At 33.9% G+C, this 21,005-nt stretch overlaps 1 protein-coding gene across 1 annotated transcript; it reads left to right on the plus strand.

Annotated features, from left to right (window-relative positions):
* Positions 1–219: 219 nt before the first annotated feature.
* On the plus strand, positions 220–1,425 carry LOC127128970 (ethylene-responsive transcription factor ERF024). The gene has a single exon (XM_051058314.1). The coding sequence runs from the start codon at positions 500–502 to the stop codon at positions 1,115–1,117; it is 618 nt and encodes a 205-aa protein (XP_050914271.1). The 5' UTR covers positions 220–499; the 3' UTR covers positions 1,118–1,425.
* The last annotated feature ends 19,580 nt before the right edge of the window (positions 1,426–21,005 follow it).

The following is a 21,005-nucleotide window of genomic DNA, read 5'->3' on the forward strand; positions in this document are numbered from 1 at the left end:
AAAACCCTACCTAATTAGAACAAAATAAAAAATAAAAAAACATCATTTGATGAAATTTTGCCACTAGTAGTTTTCCACGTTTAATCTACGTTTTTCCATAATAATCATAAAAAGAATATAAGAGAAAAGAAAAAACAAAATGGAGTGTTATCAGTGTTAGTGATAGTGTATATATATCAGTGCACAACAAAAACAAAGTGCAATATCACTATTGATAGAACAAAATTTTCCTTTTCTATTTTCGATCTTGTGAATTACAAAACGCGGCTCCAACCCAGATATCAAACATACCAAGCTGTCTACACCCTAAATCCTTCACACACCATAACTGGTTTGCACTTTCATCTCTCAGCTTTCAAATCCTTCTCCAGCTATCATATTTCCCCCCTCAAAAATATCCAAAATCATCGACATATAAATAGATGGCTTCAACCGTTTTCTTCAACTACCAACTGTCACTGATTCTCTTTACTAAAAATACATACACAACAACATCACCATGCCTGAAAACACGACTACTCATGCATCGTCGTCGTCGGGCAAAGCTTCGACCGGCCGTCATCCGGTGTACCGTGGAGTGAGGCGTAGAAATAACGGAAAATGGGTGTCTGAAATTCGTGAACCGAAAAAACCTAACAGGATTTGGTTAGGAACATTTCCAACACCTGAGATGGCAGCTATTGCTTATGATGTAGCTGCTCTTGCTCTTAAGGGTAAAAATGCAGAACTGAATTTCCCTAACTCTTCCTCTTCTTTACCTGTTCCTGCTTCTTCCTCTGCCCGCGATATTCAGACGGCTGCAGCTAGTGCTGCAGCCGCCATAGGCGCAGCAGAGGATGCACTTGTGAATATTAATGATGGAAATGATAGGAACCATGCAGCAATGGCGACTCAACAAGATTTTTTTTCAGTTGGTGAGAATGAGAATAGTTATAATGTTAATGAATTTATGGATGAGGATTTGATCTTTGATATGCCTAATGTTTTGGCTAATATGGCGGAAGGAATGCTACTTAGTCCTCCTCGTTTCGACTTTGCGAGTAACGAATACGATGATACACCAGAAAGTTATGTCTGTGATGATCCGAACCTTTGGAGTTATCCTTTTTTTCCATAAGATGTGTATAAATGACATGAATGGATGATAAAATATAGTAATAATGGAAAGGTAAGATGTATAATTAAATATGAGAGAACTCTCACATAGAGCTAGGCTTTGCTTAGACATGAGGAAATGTGTGTGTGTCTGTGAAAGTTGAAGTGTGCCTTTCTTTGTTTCTTTTGTTCGTTTATTTCTTTTTATGTACATTAACTAGGTATCTTCTATGTTAATTAAGGTTTGCTGATATAGTGCACCTTAGTATGTAATGCGTATATATTATCATGTAATGTAATGTGTTAATATTTAAATAACCATTTTGGTTAGTGTAAATTATATTTTCAAGTTGTACTCTATTGATCGAATATAATTAAGTTTAGTATCCAAAAGAGTCTTAAGCATGGAGGCCGCCTCTTTCTTCTAATTGTAGAGAGTTTGAGCGCTTTCTAAAAAAAAGTGGTTTTGGTATGTTTTTTTTTGTGAAGATTTTAAGGTAGGATTTGATGGATTAGAGGTATCTCATATTCACTATCTTGATGATACGGTGTTGGTGGGAGTTTCGTCGATTGAGAATCGTTTGACCATAAAGACGTTTCTCAAAAGCTCTTAGTTTGTCTTGAACTTAAAAGTAAAATTTGCTAAGAGTTGTTGGTTTGACGTTAATGCGTGTAGACCTTTTTTGGATCGGGATGAAGAATATTTACATTACAGAATGAGTACCTTTCTCTTTTAAGTATTTAGGGTTTCTTGTGGGTGCGAACACGAAGAAAAAAGGGATTTAAGATCCTCTTTTGAAATTAGTCTTTAAGAGATTAGCTTCTTGGAGGAATAAATATGTGAGCCTAAGGATAAGGATGGTTCTGCAAAACTCGATGCTGAATTATATCAGATGTTCTTTGTGTCATTCATGAAGATGCAGGTCTTCGTCTAGAAGAAGTTGGTCGAACATTCCAACTGGTCTCCACAGTTGAACGTTCCAATCATAATGAAATACTTAGCGTACAACTTTTCACCACGGGTCAACCTTCCAACCGTGATGCTGGTATGTTCACTTGAATTTATTATAGTTTATGTGAAATGCTTATTTTACCAATTGCTTAATAAACATATAACCTTTCAACTTGATTTAGAAATTAATATTATGTGAAAAATTGAGTTATATTAAAAGAACAAGTTATCCGCATCTTACTCTTTCACAATTAGTATTTGGTTCATAGCTTCTAATTATTCAACCAAGACTTCCTTCACTACTAGTTCATTTTAGAAAGTATTAGAAACTTTTCAAAATTAACTAGTAAAAAAGGAAGTGTTTATTGAAAAGTTAGAAGTTTTGAACCAAATTATAACCGTAAAAGAGCGAGACGCGGATAATGGGTTGTCGAAAGCTCGTAAAACATTGATCAATGTAAGTTGTTATATTCTAACATAACTTAATTTTTCATATTATTATTTTCTAATTCAATTTGAAAGATTATATATTCAATAAGGGTTTGATAAAACACTCAAATATCATACGATACAATAAACTCATCTTCTAGGACATGTTAACTGAACAAAATGAAAGCTGCAATATACAAGTAATAACATTAACATTTACATAAACAATAACATACCTATTCCAACACACAATAGAATAACACAAATAACAACATTTATCAACATACCTCAACCATAACATTATCAACATACCTCAACAAAAACATTAACATATTTCAACAAAAATATATAAAATAAAACAAACAACATACCTCAACAAAATACAACTACATACCTCAACTAAAAAATACAACAACGTTCCTTAGCAAAAATATAAACATTCTTTAACAAAACAACAACATACCTAAAAGTTTTTTTTACAATAACACAAACAAAATATACCTTAACATTAATAGAAACTAACTTTAACAAAACAAAAACATACCTCAACAATAACTTAAACACTTTACTTATCTCAACAAAAACAACTATATAATACCAACCCATCTTAACAATAATAAACCCTATGTTGGACGAAAGCAAATGTTTCACGTGTATTTTGAACAAAAAAACAAGAAAAATAAAATAAATATTATGAACAACAACAATAAGAAAAATATTAAACCCTGTTTATAACTCCTGAAATATTTCACATATGTATCATTCGTTGAAAAGATTCATGGAAAATGAAGACAGAGATATGAGTTAGTTACTTGTTTCGTGATATCTTTTCTTGATTCATACTAGTTGGAGATGTTATGTTGGAGTTTTGTAAAGTTATGATGGAATTTTGAAAGATTGGGATAAAGCGAGAAAAGTTAGGGTTTCACTTTGAGTGCAGTCTGTAATGAAGTAAATTAAATTAGTTTATATAAGTAAAATATTTCACAACGGTTGTTAAGAAGGACCGTGGTGAATTGTCATGATATTTCACTACAATTGTTAATCTAGACAGTGGTGAAAAGTGTATTTTTTTTCAAAAAAGAAATTAAGGGAACACGCCCTTTTTCTAACAAAAAAAAACATAAAATTGTAGTTGTTGGGATTTGAAGTGTGCCATTCTTAACTTATCACAATATTTGTTTATGATATGTGATTTAAAAATAAAATAAAAATTAAGGGCGTCTAATGAACATATATTATTTCGGTTGGTTATGTGGTTGTAGTAAGACATTGTTACGGTATGTATATTTTGTAGAAGTGTCGTAATGCAGGGTGTGTAGTGTGGATAGGATAGGTGGAGTTGACGAATCATCTTTTTCTCTCGTGTGTGGTTCCATAGAGTAGGTGGGATTTTCGCATTCTATTTTAGTAGTGTTTAAGTTGTTTTAGTGTCTAGGTCAGGGCAAGAAGACGTCTTTAGAGTTGGTCTCGACCAAACATTATGTGGTCTGGACTATTTAAAAAATGCAGAACAAATTTATTTATTTTTGAAAAAAGCTTGACGGTAAATCAATGAATGTCTACGATTATATGTTTGGTGTGGAGGTGAATTCATGTCCATGTTCTAGGTTTTTTTTTTCTTTGTTAGACGGAGGGCATAACCCACTCAAATAGTTAGGAATTTAGGGTTGTGCTGGATGATCAACTGTTATCTTTTTAGTTGCACAAATAATTATATCTACCTCACTACATCTTGATCTCTTTAGAGGTCTCCTATGTCCAAGACTTTAGATTTGATTGGTTTCTTGGTTGGTTGGCTTGTTTTTATTTTCTTATTGTTTGTGTTGTTTCACTTTTTAATTTGTTCTCAGCCTAACCTTTCGTGGGATTTGTTGTTCTTGCGTATAACTTGTGCTCTTATGTTTATCTCTTATATTAAAAAATTCAACTTCAAGAAACTAGTTATAAAGATTTTTAAGAGAAACTAGTTATACCAAGTTTTAAGAGTGTGGCTTTAATAGTTCTCTACTAACTCTGGTCTCTCTGCAGGGCTTTTTTATAGTAAAAAAAGTGAGCACAAAACCGTGAAGTTGGTAAAGGAAAGGTAACAAATGGGGGAGGGTTTTACTCATTCATGTTAGTCATTATTACTTTGTAGAATTAATTAATGGGTGATGGTATATCCCAATCACGTTTCAACCTACTATTCCATTCAAATCATGATAATGACACGTAGATCATTCAAAGTTCAAAGAAAGTTGAATTGTTGACCGAGTTTAAAGAGGAAAACATGTCTAATTAATTATTTTTAGGATAATCAAAATGGATTAATGGCAAGTGGTACTCCAGATCCATTAAAAAAAATACATCAATCACTTTGCACACAATGTAGCAAAAACAATACCAAGAAAACAATATACAATATTCCTTACTTAGAATATAATCTTATTTCACTTGGATCAACTGCACTAAACTGTAGGCAACTAAATTAAACTAGTCTAAATCAAAAGTTAAGTTGCAGCCAACCAAATTATGAGGATGGCGATTTGTTTTCTCCTTGTACATTTGTTTTTTCTTTTGTGGATTCAGAAATTTTGTTTAATGGGAATAAAAAATTTAAAATTATTTTCTTAATAAAAAATATAACTATAAATATAGGTCATTCCCATGAATTGTATGAGTCGATAGTAAAATTTTAAAAAAAAAATGTTTGTGTTAAATGAGTCAACAATAACCATAAAAAAATAGATAAATATTTTTTTAAGATGATCCAGAAATCCCTCATTATTACGAATAATATATTTTATGACAAAACTCTAACCTCACAAATAAAAATTTTAAGATGATCCAGAAATCCCTCATTATTACGAATAATATATTTTATGACAAAACTTTAACCTCACAAATAAAAAATTGAAGTATAAATTATGAGCAAATCTTGTTTTAATTATTTCCTCCTGAACCTACCACAGATGCTCCTCCTGAACCTATCACAGATGCCCCTTATGAACCTCTTGTTCCTACTGACATCCCTACTTCTTCTTTATCTTTGAGAAAATCCACTAGATTTGTAAGACAACTCTCTTATCTACATGTTTTTAATTTTAATTTTGTTTTGCATAATACTTATGTTGTTCATAATCATACTACATATTGCTAGCTCATAATTTCAACGCCCACTGTACAATTACCAAAAGAGAAATCCCATGTGGAGATGTTTCGATCATGTGGAGATGTTTTGACCATGTGGAGATCGGATATGGTATTAAGGAGATCCAGTCGAAAGTCCTTGGGTAATAAGGGTCAACGTGCAGTTAGGACTTAGAAATATTTCTTCAAATATTTGAAGACGGTTTTCGATTGGAGATTCAAAATTCAAATAAATGAGGAAACTTCGCTCTTATCTTAAACTGCTGAAGGTACACGTGGAGCATAATGGATAGTTGCATCCATTCAAAGTGCCATATGTCTCGACGTGATTGAAGGGCCGTTAGAAATGGTTATTTCGATTGAGTATAAATAAAGGGTCTTAGTGTTAGGATCGAGTGTGTGTCAAAGTGTGTACAGAGTCTGTAAAATTTTCCAAATACCCGTGTGAAGAGGAACCGTAAATTAAGAAATGTACGTTTGTTTACACCATTGTCAGTTATTTTGAAGCAATACAATTTACCTTTACTTTTTTTCCTCCAGAAATGCTTCTTTTTACTTCTTTATTTCAAACAGTCTTAGTACTTCTTTATTTCGAACATTTGTCTTTGCTACTTGGTTATCATCAGTTCATTTACAGTTTTTTTTCTTTAATTCAAATCAGTCTTTTACTGTCTGAGTTTTAATCATCAGTACCACAAACACTATCGAAATGTTCATATTTACTAGAATTCACTTTAAAAAAAATAGCACATATCCTAGGATCAATCTGATCGATCCTGTGAGTAACCAAATTTAGTAATTTGGAAGATCAACGGTTGTTTACCAATTTTCACGGTAAACAAATTGGCACGCCCGATGGGACAGTGCTAATGTTTTTTTTTGGAATTGCTTTTATTTTTGGTTGTTAATTCATTTTCTCTTTTTTTCGGAAGAATTCCTTGTATGTTATTAAGGAGTGGTAAATTAGCCATAAACAAAGAACAAAGACCAAGGAGAGAATCCACTACGAAGATGGCGAATTTAAATGCGCCAGATAACCAAAATTCTCAAAATCCATCAACCAACAACATAACACCCCCTTCTTCTTCGATAGGGGCGAACACGACCATAATGTACGTGTTTGAAATAGTTCCATCTATGGCGAGTTTGATGCCAATGCATTCGATCTCCCATATTGAACCGATTTTAACTTACATCGGGCCTAGGGGGCCTCCACATACTCCCCCACCTATTGGAAATATTCCAAACAGGCTGTTGATACCCCCTGGATTCTCGATACCATTTGGTGGGCGAGAACAGCCATATGGAATGCCAACTTCAATGATGGACAATTTACACAATGTCGGTTCGACTTTTTCAGAACCAGTGGTTAACATAAACTCGCCAGTTCAAAGGTCTGGAGTTAACATGGATCGAAGTAACCAATCTTCAGGTTTGAGACACCAGACACAACTACCCAGTCTTACCAATAACTCTGCAGTAGTGTGGAGACAACAAATGGACGAAAGTAACTATGAGATGGTCCAAAGGTTGACCCAAACATTGACCACCATATTAAATCCTCTGATTCAAAATATGCCTCAGTCGAATTAATAGATGACATCGCAGGTGGCACGAATGTCTAAATTCCTAGGTGTATCGTAGCCCCGGTGACACCCTCCTAGAGATTGGGTAAGAGAAAATCAGGGGGCAACCTTCAAAGAAGACCTTACTATCAACTAGATCGCACAAAATCAACTACAACCAGAGATGGTAAATCAGGAAGTGGGAGTCGGACCCCCCCAGGATCGAACCATAAATACCCAGAGAAAGGGAGCCAAGGGTATTAATGGTAAATAGAAACCAAAACACCGGTAATATCATACGGCAAGTTCGACATGACGATTTGGCAGCCGATAATAATCTAGCAGCCATGGTCGAGAGGATTATGGTTCGAAATGGGTGGCCTTCGAAGGCAAAATTATACATCACCTCTATCAGAGTATATCTTACAAACAGAAGCACCCCCTAGAATAAAAATTCCCAAATTCACTAAGTTTTCTGGGGATACTACTGAATCCACTGTAGAACACGTGACTAGATATTTCATTGAGGCAGGAGACATGTCAAACAATGAGAACCTTAGGATAAAGTTTTTCCCAAGTTCTCTCACAAAGAATGCCTTCACATGGTTCACCACCTTGCCACAAAGTTTGATCCATACTTGGAATCAACAAGAGAGAATGTTCCATGAGCAGTTTTACATGGGAAAAACGAAGATAAGTCTGAAGGAATTGGCTAGTATCAAATGAAAGTTTACTGAGCCAATTGATGACTATCTGAATAGGTTTCGATTACTCAAGGCTAGGTGTTTTACACAAGTTCCAGAGCATGAACTGGTCGAAATGGCCGCTGGGGGCCTTGACTATTCGATTAGGAAGAAATTAGATACCCAATATTTGAAAGATATGGCTCAACTAGATGATAGGGTTCGACAGTTAGAACACTTGAAGGAAGAAAAGGCTAGAGCAAATAAAAATAAAAGGGTAACCTATGTCAATTTCAGAAATGATGATGAATGGTTCTGTAATGGACTTTCAGACTTCGATGAAAACGAGATCGACCTTGCTGAATTGAAGCAAGGGCCACCTTACGCGTGTAAAGTTTTGGCCCCTTCGAATGGAAAAAACCCTATTGAGTCAGAAAAGAATGATAAATTTCCCAAGCAAACTTATACTTTCGACGTTATAAAATGTGACGAAAATTTCGATTTGTTAGTTAAGGATGGTCAAATGATAGGACCCCCCGGGTGCTAAAGTACCTCCTTTAGAACAAAGAAAGAAAAGAGGGTTTTGCAAATACCATGGTTTTCTGGGTCATAAAACATCTCAATATTTTCTTTTCAGGGATCTTGTGCATCCAAGAAGGGAGACTCAAATTTGGAGACAAAACTCGGAGCCAGATGAAGATCGACTCTGATCCTCTACAAGTGGCGGATGCCCATTATACAGAGCCAGAGGAAGTGAACCTAGTCGAAGTCACTGAAAATTTCAACATGACAGAAGTCACTAAAGACTTTGTCAATGAACCTGTTATGGCCAAGGTTTCTAGATATCTTGATCAGGAATTTCTTAATGACTTCATTCAAAAAGTTGTGGGAGATGCCACCAACAAGAGCGTTGATGTCTCTGACACTAGAATCACTAAAGATTCCGATCTGGTGATAGTCACCAAGGAAACCGCTGATGGTTTCATGCAAATAAATAAGGCCACTGAGGACCTTCAATTACAATTCCAAAGTTGGACATCACTGAAGATGTCAACATAGAGGTTAATATGGTCGAGATATCCCAGGAGACCTCCGTGGAAGTTGACGATGAGTGTCGACAAGAAGAATATAACAAAACCGCCTTCCCCAAAGAGAAGGAAATACTGTCTGACTTCCTCCGAAGGTGCCAGAAGAAGAAATCGGAAGTCATGTTGTGCCCTTGGTGCAGTGTTGTGTTCAACAAGAAGGAGACCCAAAATCTCGAGGGAGTAAGGAAGGAGAATTACCAAGAGGGTCACAAAGCTTTTCAAAGTCAACCGGTTGTTCATCCCGTAAGGGATTATGTCATTTTTTCTTTGTGCATTTAGACTTTTCTCTCATATCCTTATAAAGAAAACATTAATAAAGAAAAAGCTAAAAAGAAATTTGGTTCTCCAGATTCATGGACTTGTGATTACTATCCTTGGCATGATTATGGAGTTATGGACTTAGAATTAGGACCTTGACCTTTGCTTGGGAACTTGTGGTTCAAGACCTTGGAATCCATCTGGTACCTTTGACTTAGGACTACCTTTGAAGACTTGGTTGAGCTACTTCTGGTTTCATCTGATGCATGAGTTATTATTTTCTTGCTTTAGGCTTAATCCAAAAAGAGGGAATTCTTGTTTGACTTATGTCATAAATATTTCTATTTCTTGGTTAGATCTTTCCTCCATAGCTTTTATTGTTTGCTCTAGGATAGTCTCTTCTTATCTTCCCTTTCTTTAATTTTCAAAATCTTCTCTCTTTTTCAAAAATCTTCTTGTTTGAACTTGAACCACTTTCTCAATAAACCTTGACTTTTGTCAAGTGATCTTCAAAACCCTTTTTCCTAATAAATGCTAATTCATCTTAAGCACATTTAGACAAATTTCAAAAGACTTAAAAAATGCCTAACTCATTCAAACTATTTTGTGCCTTTTGTGCACTTTTTCTTTTAAATTTTTTCTAAAAGTTTAGACATGAGTCATTTCCATAGTTGAGATATAATTCTCCTACCCCCGTAGTATTGATGATAATTCTTTTCCATCTAAGAGAGTTAGTGGCATACTTGTTGATCTTTATCCAAGTTGGAGCCCTTCTCATGGTGATGCAAAGTTCTCATACTTGTGGGTGACTAGTTGAGTATTCTCCTAAAAATGACAAAATATCTTTTCATAAAAAAATAATCAAAACAAACATATTTGTTATTTTTACCACGAACAATGAGGTTTTGATCCTCCATTGCACTTTGTTGGTACATAGGCACGAGACTTCAAAAAGTCTTGGCAAACACCAAAAATCATAAAAAAAAACATTTCTTTTCCCATCTTTCCAATATTTTACAAACAACACCCTTTTCAAACTAAAATGTACATATTTTCAAAGAGTTTCCCATGGAGTACCATGGATGTTTAGGGTGTTAATACCTTCCTTGTGCATAACCAACTCCCGGACCCTTATCTCTTTTTATTAGTTTTGTTTTGAAACTTCTTTGGGTTTTGTTCCTACTTTTTTCCCTTTTTCTTTGGAAAAAATAAAAGCATTATGGCGACTCTTGCTTTATGAGTTAAGTTAATCAATAGCTTAATCTCAAAAAATTTACCGCTACAACTTGAAGCTACACCACTCCATGAATTTTCACATTGTCTTCACCGACAATCATAGTTTTAAAAATTATCATACTTTCTCATGAAGAATATATTTAACTTGAAGATAAACAACTTCAAGAATTGCACATTGTCATCACCAATAATCATATACTTTATCATGAATAATTAATTTCACCTAAAACTAAACCACTCATAGAATTTCACATGTCAAAACATTAAGTTGAATTTCACATGTAATTTCCTTGTTGGCAGGAAGCTCTTCAACCAACGACATAAACTTGAACCTTGTGTAATATTGACTGTATCAACACATCTTTGACCTGAACTTTCCACAACTCAAAAAATTCTTCCATCAATTTTATCTAGCACAAACTGCATAGTAGAATGTGTGACTATAGCTCAACAACTCTTTCACAACACTTCCATTCTATTATGATGTGCAATATCAGACAAAACTGCAACCATTGAACATATTAAGAACACTTATCAATGGATAGAACCAATCAGGCTCAGATACCAGTTATTTGGAAAAAACAAATCAAGCATAGAGAAAAAAGAGAAACACTATCACAACACAAGAACATAACGTGGAAACTTTAAAACCGGAGAAAAAACCACGGTCGTCGTCAATAGACAACCACAAAATAATACTATGTGAAATTTTTTAAAACATATAATATCCCCTCATCTTACCAAGGTCCCCAGTGCAGCCACACCCTCCAAAACAAATATTTAACAATATCTCACAATTCTCTAATACAAGAGTATAAGAGAACGAAGAAAGTCAAATACAAGTTTAAAGTGCTTTTGAGTGATGCATCATTCAATGAAGATTTTGAATCCTATATATAGCTTTGGACTTTGCCTTCGTTCACAAAACTAAGCGACGTGGGACTTCAAAGAACTTGTATTATATATATATATATATATATATATATATATATATATATATATATATATATATATATATATATATATATATATATATATATATATATATATATATATATATATATATATAGATAAATATATATATCCTTGGACTCTCTCTTCATTTACAAAACTAACCAATGTTGGAGTTTTTCAACGTGTATATTTTCAACCAACCCCAACAATCTCCACCTTGATTGAAAATAATACATTAACTTTTATTTTCTTCACCCACAATCATACTCCACTATTAAAAGTATCTATACATATATTTTCATCCAACCTAAATAATCTCCACCTTCATTTAAAATAATACATCAACTTTCATTTTATTTACCCACAATCATACTCAACCATAAAAATTATAGTCACTTGAAATTGCACCAGTCCAAGAATTTTCACATTGACTTCATCGACAATCATAATTTTAAAAACTATCATACTCTCTCATGAAGAATATATTTCACTTGAAGATAAATCACTTCAAGAATTTCACATTATCATGACCAACAATCATATACTTTATCAAGAAGAATTAATTTCACTTGAAGCTAAACTACTCCTAGAATCTCACATGTCAAAAAATTAAGTTGAAAATTTATGGTGCAACTACCTTGTTGGAAGGAAGCTCTGAAACCCACAACATAATCTTGCACCTTGTCCAATCTTGATTGTATCAATGCATCTCTGACTTGATCTTTCCATACGTCAAACAACTCTTCCATTAATTTTCTCTAGCACAAACTGCACAGTGGAGTTTGTGAGTGCAACTCAACAACTCTTTCACAACACTACCCTTGTTTTCTGATGTGGAAGATCAGACAAAAATGAAACCATAGAGCATACGGAAACACTTATCTACGGATACAACCAACCAGGATTTGATACCGGTTGTTAGGAACACACAAAGTAAGCATAGAGAAAAAATAGGAACACAATCACAACACAAGAACATAACGTGGAAACTCGAAAACCGGAGAAAAAACCATGGTCGTCGTCAATAGACAATCAGAGAATAACACTATGTAAAAAATATTATAACTTATAATATACCCTTAATTAACCCCGTCCCCCAGTACACCCACACCCTCCAAAACAAATATTTAACGACATCTCACAACACTATAATACAAGAGTATAAGAGAACAAAGAAAGTCAAATACAAGTTTAAAGTGCTTTTGGCTTGTGCGTGTTGAAATGAAGAACTTGAATCCTATATATAGCCTTGAACTCCCTATTCCTTCACAGAACTAAGTGATGTGAGACTTCAAAAAACTTTTATCCTATATATAGCCTTGGTCTCCCTTCATTCACAAAACTAAGGGATGTAGGACTTCTTCAACGTGTATATTTTCAACCAACCCAAACAATCTCCATCTTGATTGAAAATAATACATTAACTTTCATTCTCTTCGCCGTCAATCATATTCCACCATAAAGAGTATCAACGTCTATATTTTCAACAAATCTCAACCATCTCCACCTTGATTGAAAATATTACATCAACTTTCATTCTCTTTACCGACAACCACACTCCATCATAAAATGTATAGTCACTTGATGCTACACCACTCTAAGAAATTTCACAGTGTCTTCACCGACAATCATAATTTTAAAAACTATCATACTATATCATGAAGAATATATTTCACTTGAAGATAAACCACTTCAAGAATTTCATTGTCATCACCGAAAATAATACACTTTATCATGAAGAATAAATTTCACTTGAAGCTAAACCAATCCAAGAATTTCACATGTCAAAAAGTTAAGTTGAAAACTTATGCTGCAACTTCCTTGTTGGCAGGAAGCTCTTCAACCACTGAAATAATCTTTCACCTTGTGACTGACAACTCTTTCACAACACTACCCTTATTTTTTGATGTGGAAGCTCATATAGAAACTACAACCATAGAGCATACTAATAACACATATCCGTAGATCGAACCAACGGGCTTTGATACCAGTTGTTAGGAAAAAATAACGCAAGACTAGCGAAATAAGAGGAACACAATCACAACACAAGAACATAATATGGAAACTCCAAAACCGGAGAAAAAACCACTACCGTCATCAATAGACAACCAGAGAATAATACTATGTGAAAAGTTTTAAAATATATAATATCCACTCTACTTACCTAGGCCCCCAGTACAACCACACAGTCTAAAAAAAATATTTAACTACAACCCATAACTCTCTTATACAAGAGTATAAGAGAACAAAGAAAGTAAAATATAAGTTTAAAGTGATTTTAAGTGGTGCATCTTAGAATAAAGAACTTGAATCCTATTTATAGCCTTGCACTTTAACTTGAACTTTCCACAAGTCAAAAAATTATTTCATCACTTTTCTCTAGCACAAACTACACAGCGGATTTTGTGACTGACAACTCTTTCACAATACTCTCCTTCTTTTTTGATGTGGAAGCTCAAATAGAAACTACAACCACAGAGCATACTAACAACACTTATCCCTAGATCAAACCAACATGCTTTGATACCAGTTGTTAGGAAAAAACAATGCAAGCATAGAGAAAAAAGAGGAACACACTCACAACACAAGAACATATTATGGAAACTCCAAAACTGGAGAAAAAACCACAGTCGTCGTCAATAGACAACCAGAGAGTAATACTATGTGAAAAATTATGAAAACATATAATTTCCACTTAAAGTGCTTTTGAGTGGTGCATCTTGGAATGAAGAACTTGAATCCTATATATAGCCTTGGACTCCCTCTTCCTTCATAAAACTAATTGATGTGTGACTTCTTCCACATGTATATTTTCAACCAACTTAAACAATCTCCACTTTGATTGAAAATAATACATTAACCTTCATTGTCTTCACTAACAATCATATTATATCATAAAGAGTATCAACATGTATATTTTCAACCAATCTCAACAATATCCACCTTGAATGAAAATAATACATTAAACTTTCATTGTATTTAACGACAATCATATTCCACCATAAAATGTAGAATCACTTGAAGCTACACTTATAATACAAGATTATAAGATAACAAAGAAAGTCAAATATAAGTTTAAAGTGATTTTGAGTGGTGCATCTTGGAATAAAGAACTTGAATCATATATATAGCATTGGACTCCCTCTTCCTTCATAAAACTAATTGATGTGTGACTTCTTCCACATGTATATTTTCAACCAACCCAAACAATCCCCACTTTGATTGAAAATAATACATTAACCTTCATTGTCTTCACTAAAATCATACTATATCAGAAAGAGTATCAACATGTATATTTTCAACCAATCTCAAAAATATCCACCTTGATTGAAAATAATACATTAAACTTTCATTGTATTTAACGATAATCATATTCCACATAAAATGTAGAATCACTTGAAGTTACACTTATAATACAAGAGTATAAGAGAATAAAGAAAGTCAAATACAAGTTTAAAGTGCTTTTGAGTGGTGCATCTTGGAATAAAGAACTTGAATCCTATATATAGCCTTGGACTCCCTCTTCCTTCATAAAACTAATTGATGTGTGACTTCTTCCACATGTATATTTTCAACCAACTCAAAAAATCTCCACTTTGATTGAAAATAATACATTAACCTTCATTGTCTTCACTAACAATCATACTATATCAGAAAGAGTATCAACATGTATATTTTCAACCAATCTCAACAATATCCACCTTGATTGAAAATAATACATTAAACTTTCATTGTATTTAACGATAATCATATTCCATCATAAAATGTATAATCACTTGAAGCTACACCACTCCAAGAATTTTCACATTGCTTCACCGACAATCATAGTTTTAAAAACTATCATACTATCTCATGAAGAATATATTTCACTTGAAGATAAAACACTTTAAGAATTTCACATTGTTATCACTGACAATCATATACTTTGTCATGAAGAATAAATTTCACTTGAAGTTAAACCACACCAACAATTTCACATGTCAAAAAACTAAGTTGAAAACTTATGGTGCAACTTCCTTGTTGGTAGGAAGCTCTTCAACCACCGACATAATCTTTCACCTTGTGTAATCTTGATTGTATAAACACATATTTGATTTAAACTTTCCACAAGTCAAAAACTTATTCCATCAATTTTCTCTAGCACAAACTGCACAGCGGAATTTGTAACTGCGGCTCAACAACTCTTTCACAACACTACCCTTCTTTTCTAATGTGGAAGATCAGACAAAACTGCAACCATTGAGCATACTAAGAACACTTATCCCCGAATCTAACTAACCAGGCTCTGATACCAATTTTTAGGAAGAAACAAATCAAGCATAGAGAAAAGAGAGGAACACAAGAACATAATGTAGAAACTCCAAAACCGGAGAAAAAACCACGGTCATCGTCAATAGACAATCAGAGAATAACACAATGTGAAATTTTTTACAACATATAATATACCCTCAACTAACTCAATCCCCCAGTACACTCACACCGTTCAAATAAAATATTAAACTTCATCTAACAACACTATAATACAAGAGTATACAAGAACAAAGAAACACAAATACAAGTTTAAATTTCTTTTGACGGATGCATCTTAGAATGAAGAACTTGAATCCTATATATAACCTTGGACTCCATCTTCCTTCCCAAAACTAAGCGACACAAAGAACTTGTATCCTATATATAGTCGTGGACTCTCTCTTCATTCACAAAATTAAGCGATGTGAGACTGTATCATCATGTATATATTCAAGCAACCCCAACAATCTCTGTAATTCCCCTGATTACTTTCTGGATTACTAACTGACCCCATAAACCTAGACGGATCTTTTCAACATACTTTATCCTCGAAAGTCAAAAGTCACCCTGATTACTAACTGACCCTGATTACTTCCTCGAAAGTCACCCATCCAAATGATACTCATAGTTAAACCTCCTTAACTATGAAATTCTTATTTGTTAGGCTACCGGAAGAAGATGTATCTTGTTGGTATGGGTAGTACCAACCAATCCTTGTAAGCCTTCCTTCAACCATGCAGGCCTATTCCGGCACACCCTTATGATCCATCTCATTCTTATGTGAATTCGGCGACCGCTCTCCGCCCTTTTTAGCTTCGAGTGTTACATTCACTCTCTTCCCTTTTTTGCCTCAGGTGTTACATGCTCGCCAGCTTCCGTTTGGTTTGTCCCCAAACCACATCGTGTGGGGAGAGGTCTAGCTCTGATACCATTTATAACACCTTATACTGCTTTTAGGATTACTAACTGACCCCATAAACCAACACATGTCTTTTCAGCATGATTTATCCCCACTCACACCCTTTCTGAAAAACTTCCCAGATGGTCACCTATCCAAATACAAATCCAAGTCAAATGTCCTTAACTATGGAGTTCTTATTTGTTATGCTACCAAAAAAAGATGCATCTTGTTGGTATAGGTAGTACCGATCAATCCTTATAAGCCTTTCCTCAACCATGCAGTCTCATCCATGCACAACCTCAGGATCCCTCTCATTCTAATGTGAATTCGACGACCACTCTCCACCATCTTCAGCCTCAAGTGTTACATCCACTATCCGCCCTCTTGAGCCTCGGGTGTTAAAATCCTCACCTTGATTGAAAATAATACATTAACTTTCATTGCCTTCACCGACAACCATAATCAACCATAAAGAGTATCAATATGTATATTTTCAACCAATCTCAACATTGTGTGCATCTTTAAACGCTTATTATACTTGCCTTTAGTTGTCATCATTAAAAGCATTAAAACTTCCTTAACCTATAAAACATGATTCCACACAATATTCTATATATTAAACTCATCTAATATTTGCATATGATTTGTGGAGACGTCATACTTAAGGACAAAACTAAACCTTTTGGTCTATGTCTACAATGTGAAAATATACATTGATTCACTATGAATCTTATGTATAAGCCTCACAATAAAAACAATACACTTCATATAAAACAATTTTTGTATACTATACCTAAAGTGATTAAATAAGTAATATATATATCTACTCTATACTTTACCTATTATTCATAAAATCTATTTGTTAAATGCTACCACTACCTATAAAACTGTCATCTAGTTCTAAGATGATTAAACTTTAAAATAACTATCTGACAAGAAATCACACAAACTAGAAATATCACAATAACACAATCCTAAGCATTCAAAATATTACTACTTAAAAAAAACTACACTAAAACGTATGTTTCTATCTTAAACAAAAAAAAAAATTGTTTATAACATAAGATTATCACTAAATTAAAGTCATAGAAAGTGAAAGTCACTAAATTCATCCCCTAATTACATTGTTGCAGCGTCATACTATAACTACAAAGGATCATGTGAAGTGTAAATTCCTTGATTTGTAGGATAAGGAGCCTCTTTAAGAGATTGATAGAGAAGAAGATTGGTGAAATTTCTTATTGCTTTTTTTTTTTCATTCATTCGTAAGGCTTATATGGATAACTCATACATTGTAGTGATACAATTCCACTATTCATTCTGTTACAGCAATTGGAATAAAAATCTAAAGCAAATCTAAAAGAAATAATTTATAGATTTGATGGGTTGTACTTTTTCTAGAATCCTAGGAATCTTTATTCATGCTTCCTTGCTTTCCTCACTCTTAATTGTTGAAATAGTTGGGTTTGTTTTATATTCTTTTGGGCCTCTCTACTCCATTGGGTTGCTTTGTCTCACTGGGCCTTGGTGTGGATGGGAAAGATACATTTTCCTCAAGGTGGTATGTTGAGCAGAATTCTCTATTGGATACAAGGCTATGAGGGAATCTGTGATGCTTACACACCAGATCCATGAAGAGTGGAGCAACTTTGAAAGCAGTGAACTTCATTGGCAGTGTGCCTAGGTCAACATCTTTTGGACTACAATCACAAGTATAACAGAAACATCATGTGAAATAGGCATTCTAGTTATGAAATCAAGGGATAGGTCTTCCCAAATGGCTTTAGGAATTGGGAGTGGATGGAGTAATTCGGATGGTTTCTTTGTCTCATGTTTGATCTGTTGGCAAGTGGGGCAAGTGGTGACAAAGGTTTGTATGCTTTGATGGATTCCATCCTAGGAGAAGTTGGATTTTAGTCTAGCTAGAGTTTTGGTTATTCCCGTGACCCCCTAAGGTGTGGAGTGGAATTCCTCCAATATTTATTGACAAAAAAGGCTTTGGGAATCCAACTAGATACAATTTTTTTTATAGAGGATAAGGCTTTGATGGATTTTGTGGTGTGGAAAAGATGAAGATTAATTGTATTATGCGAACGAAAAAAGAGTCAAAAAAATAAAATGAGAATGTCGGGTTAAACTACGTGAACCATAGATTAATAAAATTGACGTCTACAAGCTCGATTTTGAAATTTTTTATCCGCTTATTTTACGTACATTTGAGGATTAATTCAACCGGATTGTTTGTATATCCAAAAATTTATTCTAGTTGACATTTTAGGCATAACGAAAGATGAAATGCATGATATGTTATGCAGATGATGTGAATGTCATGATGCACATATCGATTTATTGAACGAAGGGGAAAATTGGGGTATGATAGATGAAGATGATGAATATATGGATGATCGGGTAGAAGATATGGTTTGTGATATTAGAGAATCTTATCATATGAAAACTCATATTTATGATACTTTATGTAGTGATAAAGATGCGTCTTTATTTAAGGGGTGCATCGGTCTTACACGATTGTCTGCTTTGATAAAATTGTTTAATCTGAAGGAAAAAAGTGGGTGGTTGAAAAAAAGTTTCACACAATTGCTTGATTTGTTGAAACAAATGCTACCAGAAGATAACAATTTATCGGATCATTGTTATGAGGCCAAGAAGATATTGTGTCTAATGAGTTTGGAGTATATCAAAATACATGTATGCCCTAATGATTGCATATTATACATGAAAGAGTATGAAAATCTGGATAAACATCTGGAATGTGGTGTGTTGCGCTACAAGTTGAAGGACAACAATGGTGATGACAATGACAATGACAATGTTAGTAAGAATCGTCCTCCTGCTAAAGTATTATGGTACATGCCTATAATTTCAAGGTTCAAGAGACTTTTTGCTAATGCGAATGACGCAAAGAATATTAGATTCCATGTAGATAATTCTTTGCAATGGAAGAAAATTAATTTGTTGTTTCCGGATTTTGGCCTTGAGCCAAGAAATCTTAGGCTTGGGCTTGCCACAGATGAAATGAACCCCTTTGGTAATCTAAGTACTAACCATTATTTATGGCCTGTACTTCTCACGATTTACAACCTATCCCCATAGTTGAGCATGAAGCGCAATTATATGATGTTAAATATGATGATTTCTGGACCAAGACAATCTGGAAACGACATAGATATTTATCTAAGTCCATTAATTGAAGATTTAAGACTTTTGTGGGAGGAAGGCATTGACGTTGATGATGCATGTTCTAGTGAAAAGTTTAAGATGTGTGCAATGTTATTTTGCACAATCAAAGACTTTCTTGCATATGGTAATTTGGCTAGATATAGTGTTAAAGGACATAAAACATGTCATATATGTGAATCTAATACCTTTTTTCACCAGCTTGAGTTTGAAAAAATACCATTTACCATGGGCATCGAAAAATTCTAAAACCAAATCATCCTTATCATAGATTACAGAAGGCTTTTAACGGAGATTATGAGTTTGAAATCACTCCTAAACCTTTAACTCTCAATGAAGTTTATCAATGAGAATAGCATACTACTATTGTCTTTGGAAAGAATAAAAAAGGTCTTGTTGAGAGAAATATTTGGAAAAACAGATTGATGTTCTTTGATCTTCCATAATGGTCTAGCCTCGATGTAAGACATTGTCTTGATGTGATGCATGTGGAGAAAAACGTGTGTGATAGTTTTATAAGAACACTTCTAAACATTCCAAGTAAGACTAAAGATAATAAAAATTCCCGTTTAGATATTGGTGGAGATGGGTATACGACACCATTTGGCTCTAGAAGATAGAGAAAAAATAACTTATTTGCCTTCGGTATGTCACACTCTATCCAAAAAGGAAAAGAAAAGTTTTTGCGGGTGTTTGCATGGTAACAAAGTTCCCCAAGGTTACTCATCAAATATCAAGAAACTTGTATCAATGAAAGATCTAAAGTTAATTGGCTTAAAACATCATGATTGTCATATCTTGATGCAACAACTTCTACTCGTAGCTATCTGTGGCATCCTTCCAAAAAATGTAAGAGTAATTATAACTAAATTGTGCTTATTCTTCAATGCTATATCTAATAACATTCTTGATTTCAAAATATTAGATGAATTAGAATATGAGGCTGTAATAATCTTGTGTCAATTGTAGATGTATTTTCCTTCATCATTTTTTAACATTGTGGTTCACTTACTTGTTCATCTACAAAGAGAAATCAAATTGTGTGGCCCAATTTATTTAAGATGGTTGTATCCAATAGAGCGATGCATGAAGATCTTTAAAGGATATACGAAGAATCATCACTGGTCGAAAGCCTCGATCATTGAAAGGTACATCACATAAGAATCTATTGAGTTTTTTTCAAACTATTTGTCAGAAATAGAGTCTATAGGAATTCCAGAGTCTTGT

Source organism: Lathyrus oleraceus, chromosome 3 (genome assembly GCF_024323335.1).
Source record: "Lathyrus oleraceus cultivar Zhongwan6 chromosome 3, CAAS_Psat_ZW6_1.0, whole genome shotgun sequence".
Lineage (NCBI taxonomy): Eukaryota > Viridiplantae > Streptophyta > Magnoliopsida > Fabales > Fabaceae > Lathyrus > Lathyrus oleraceus.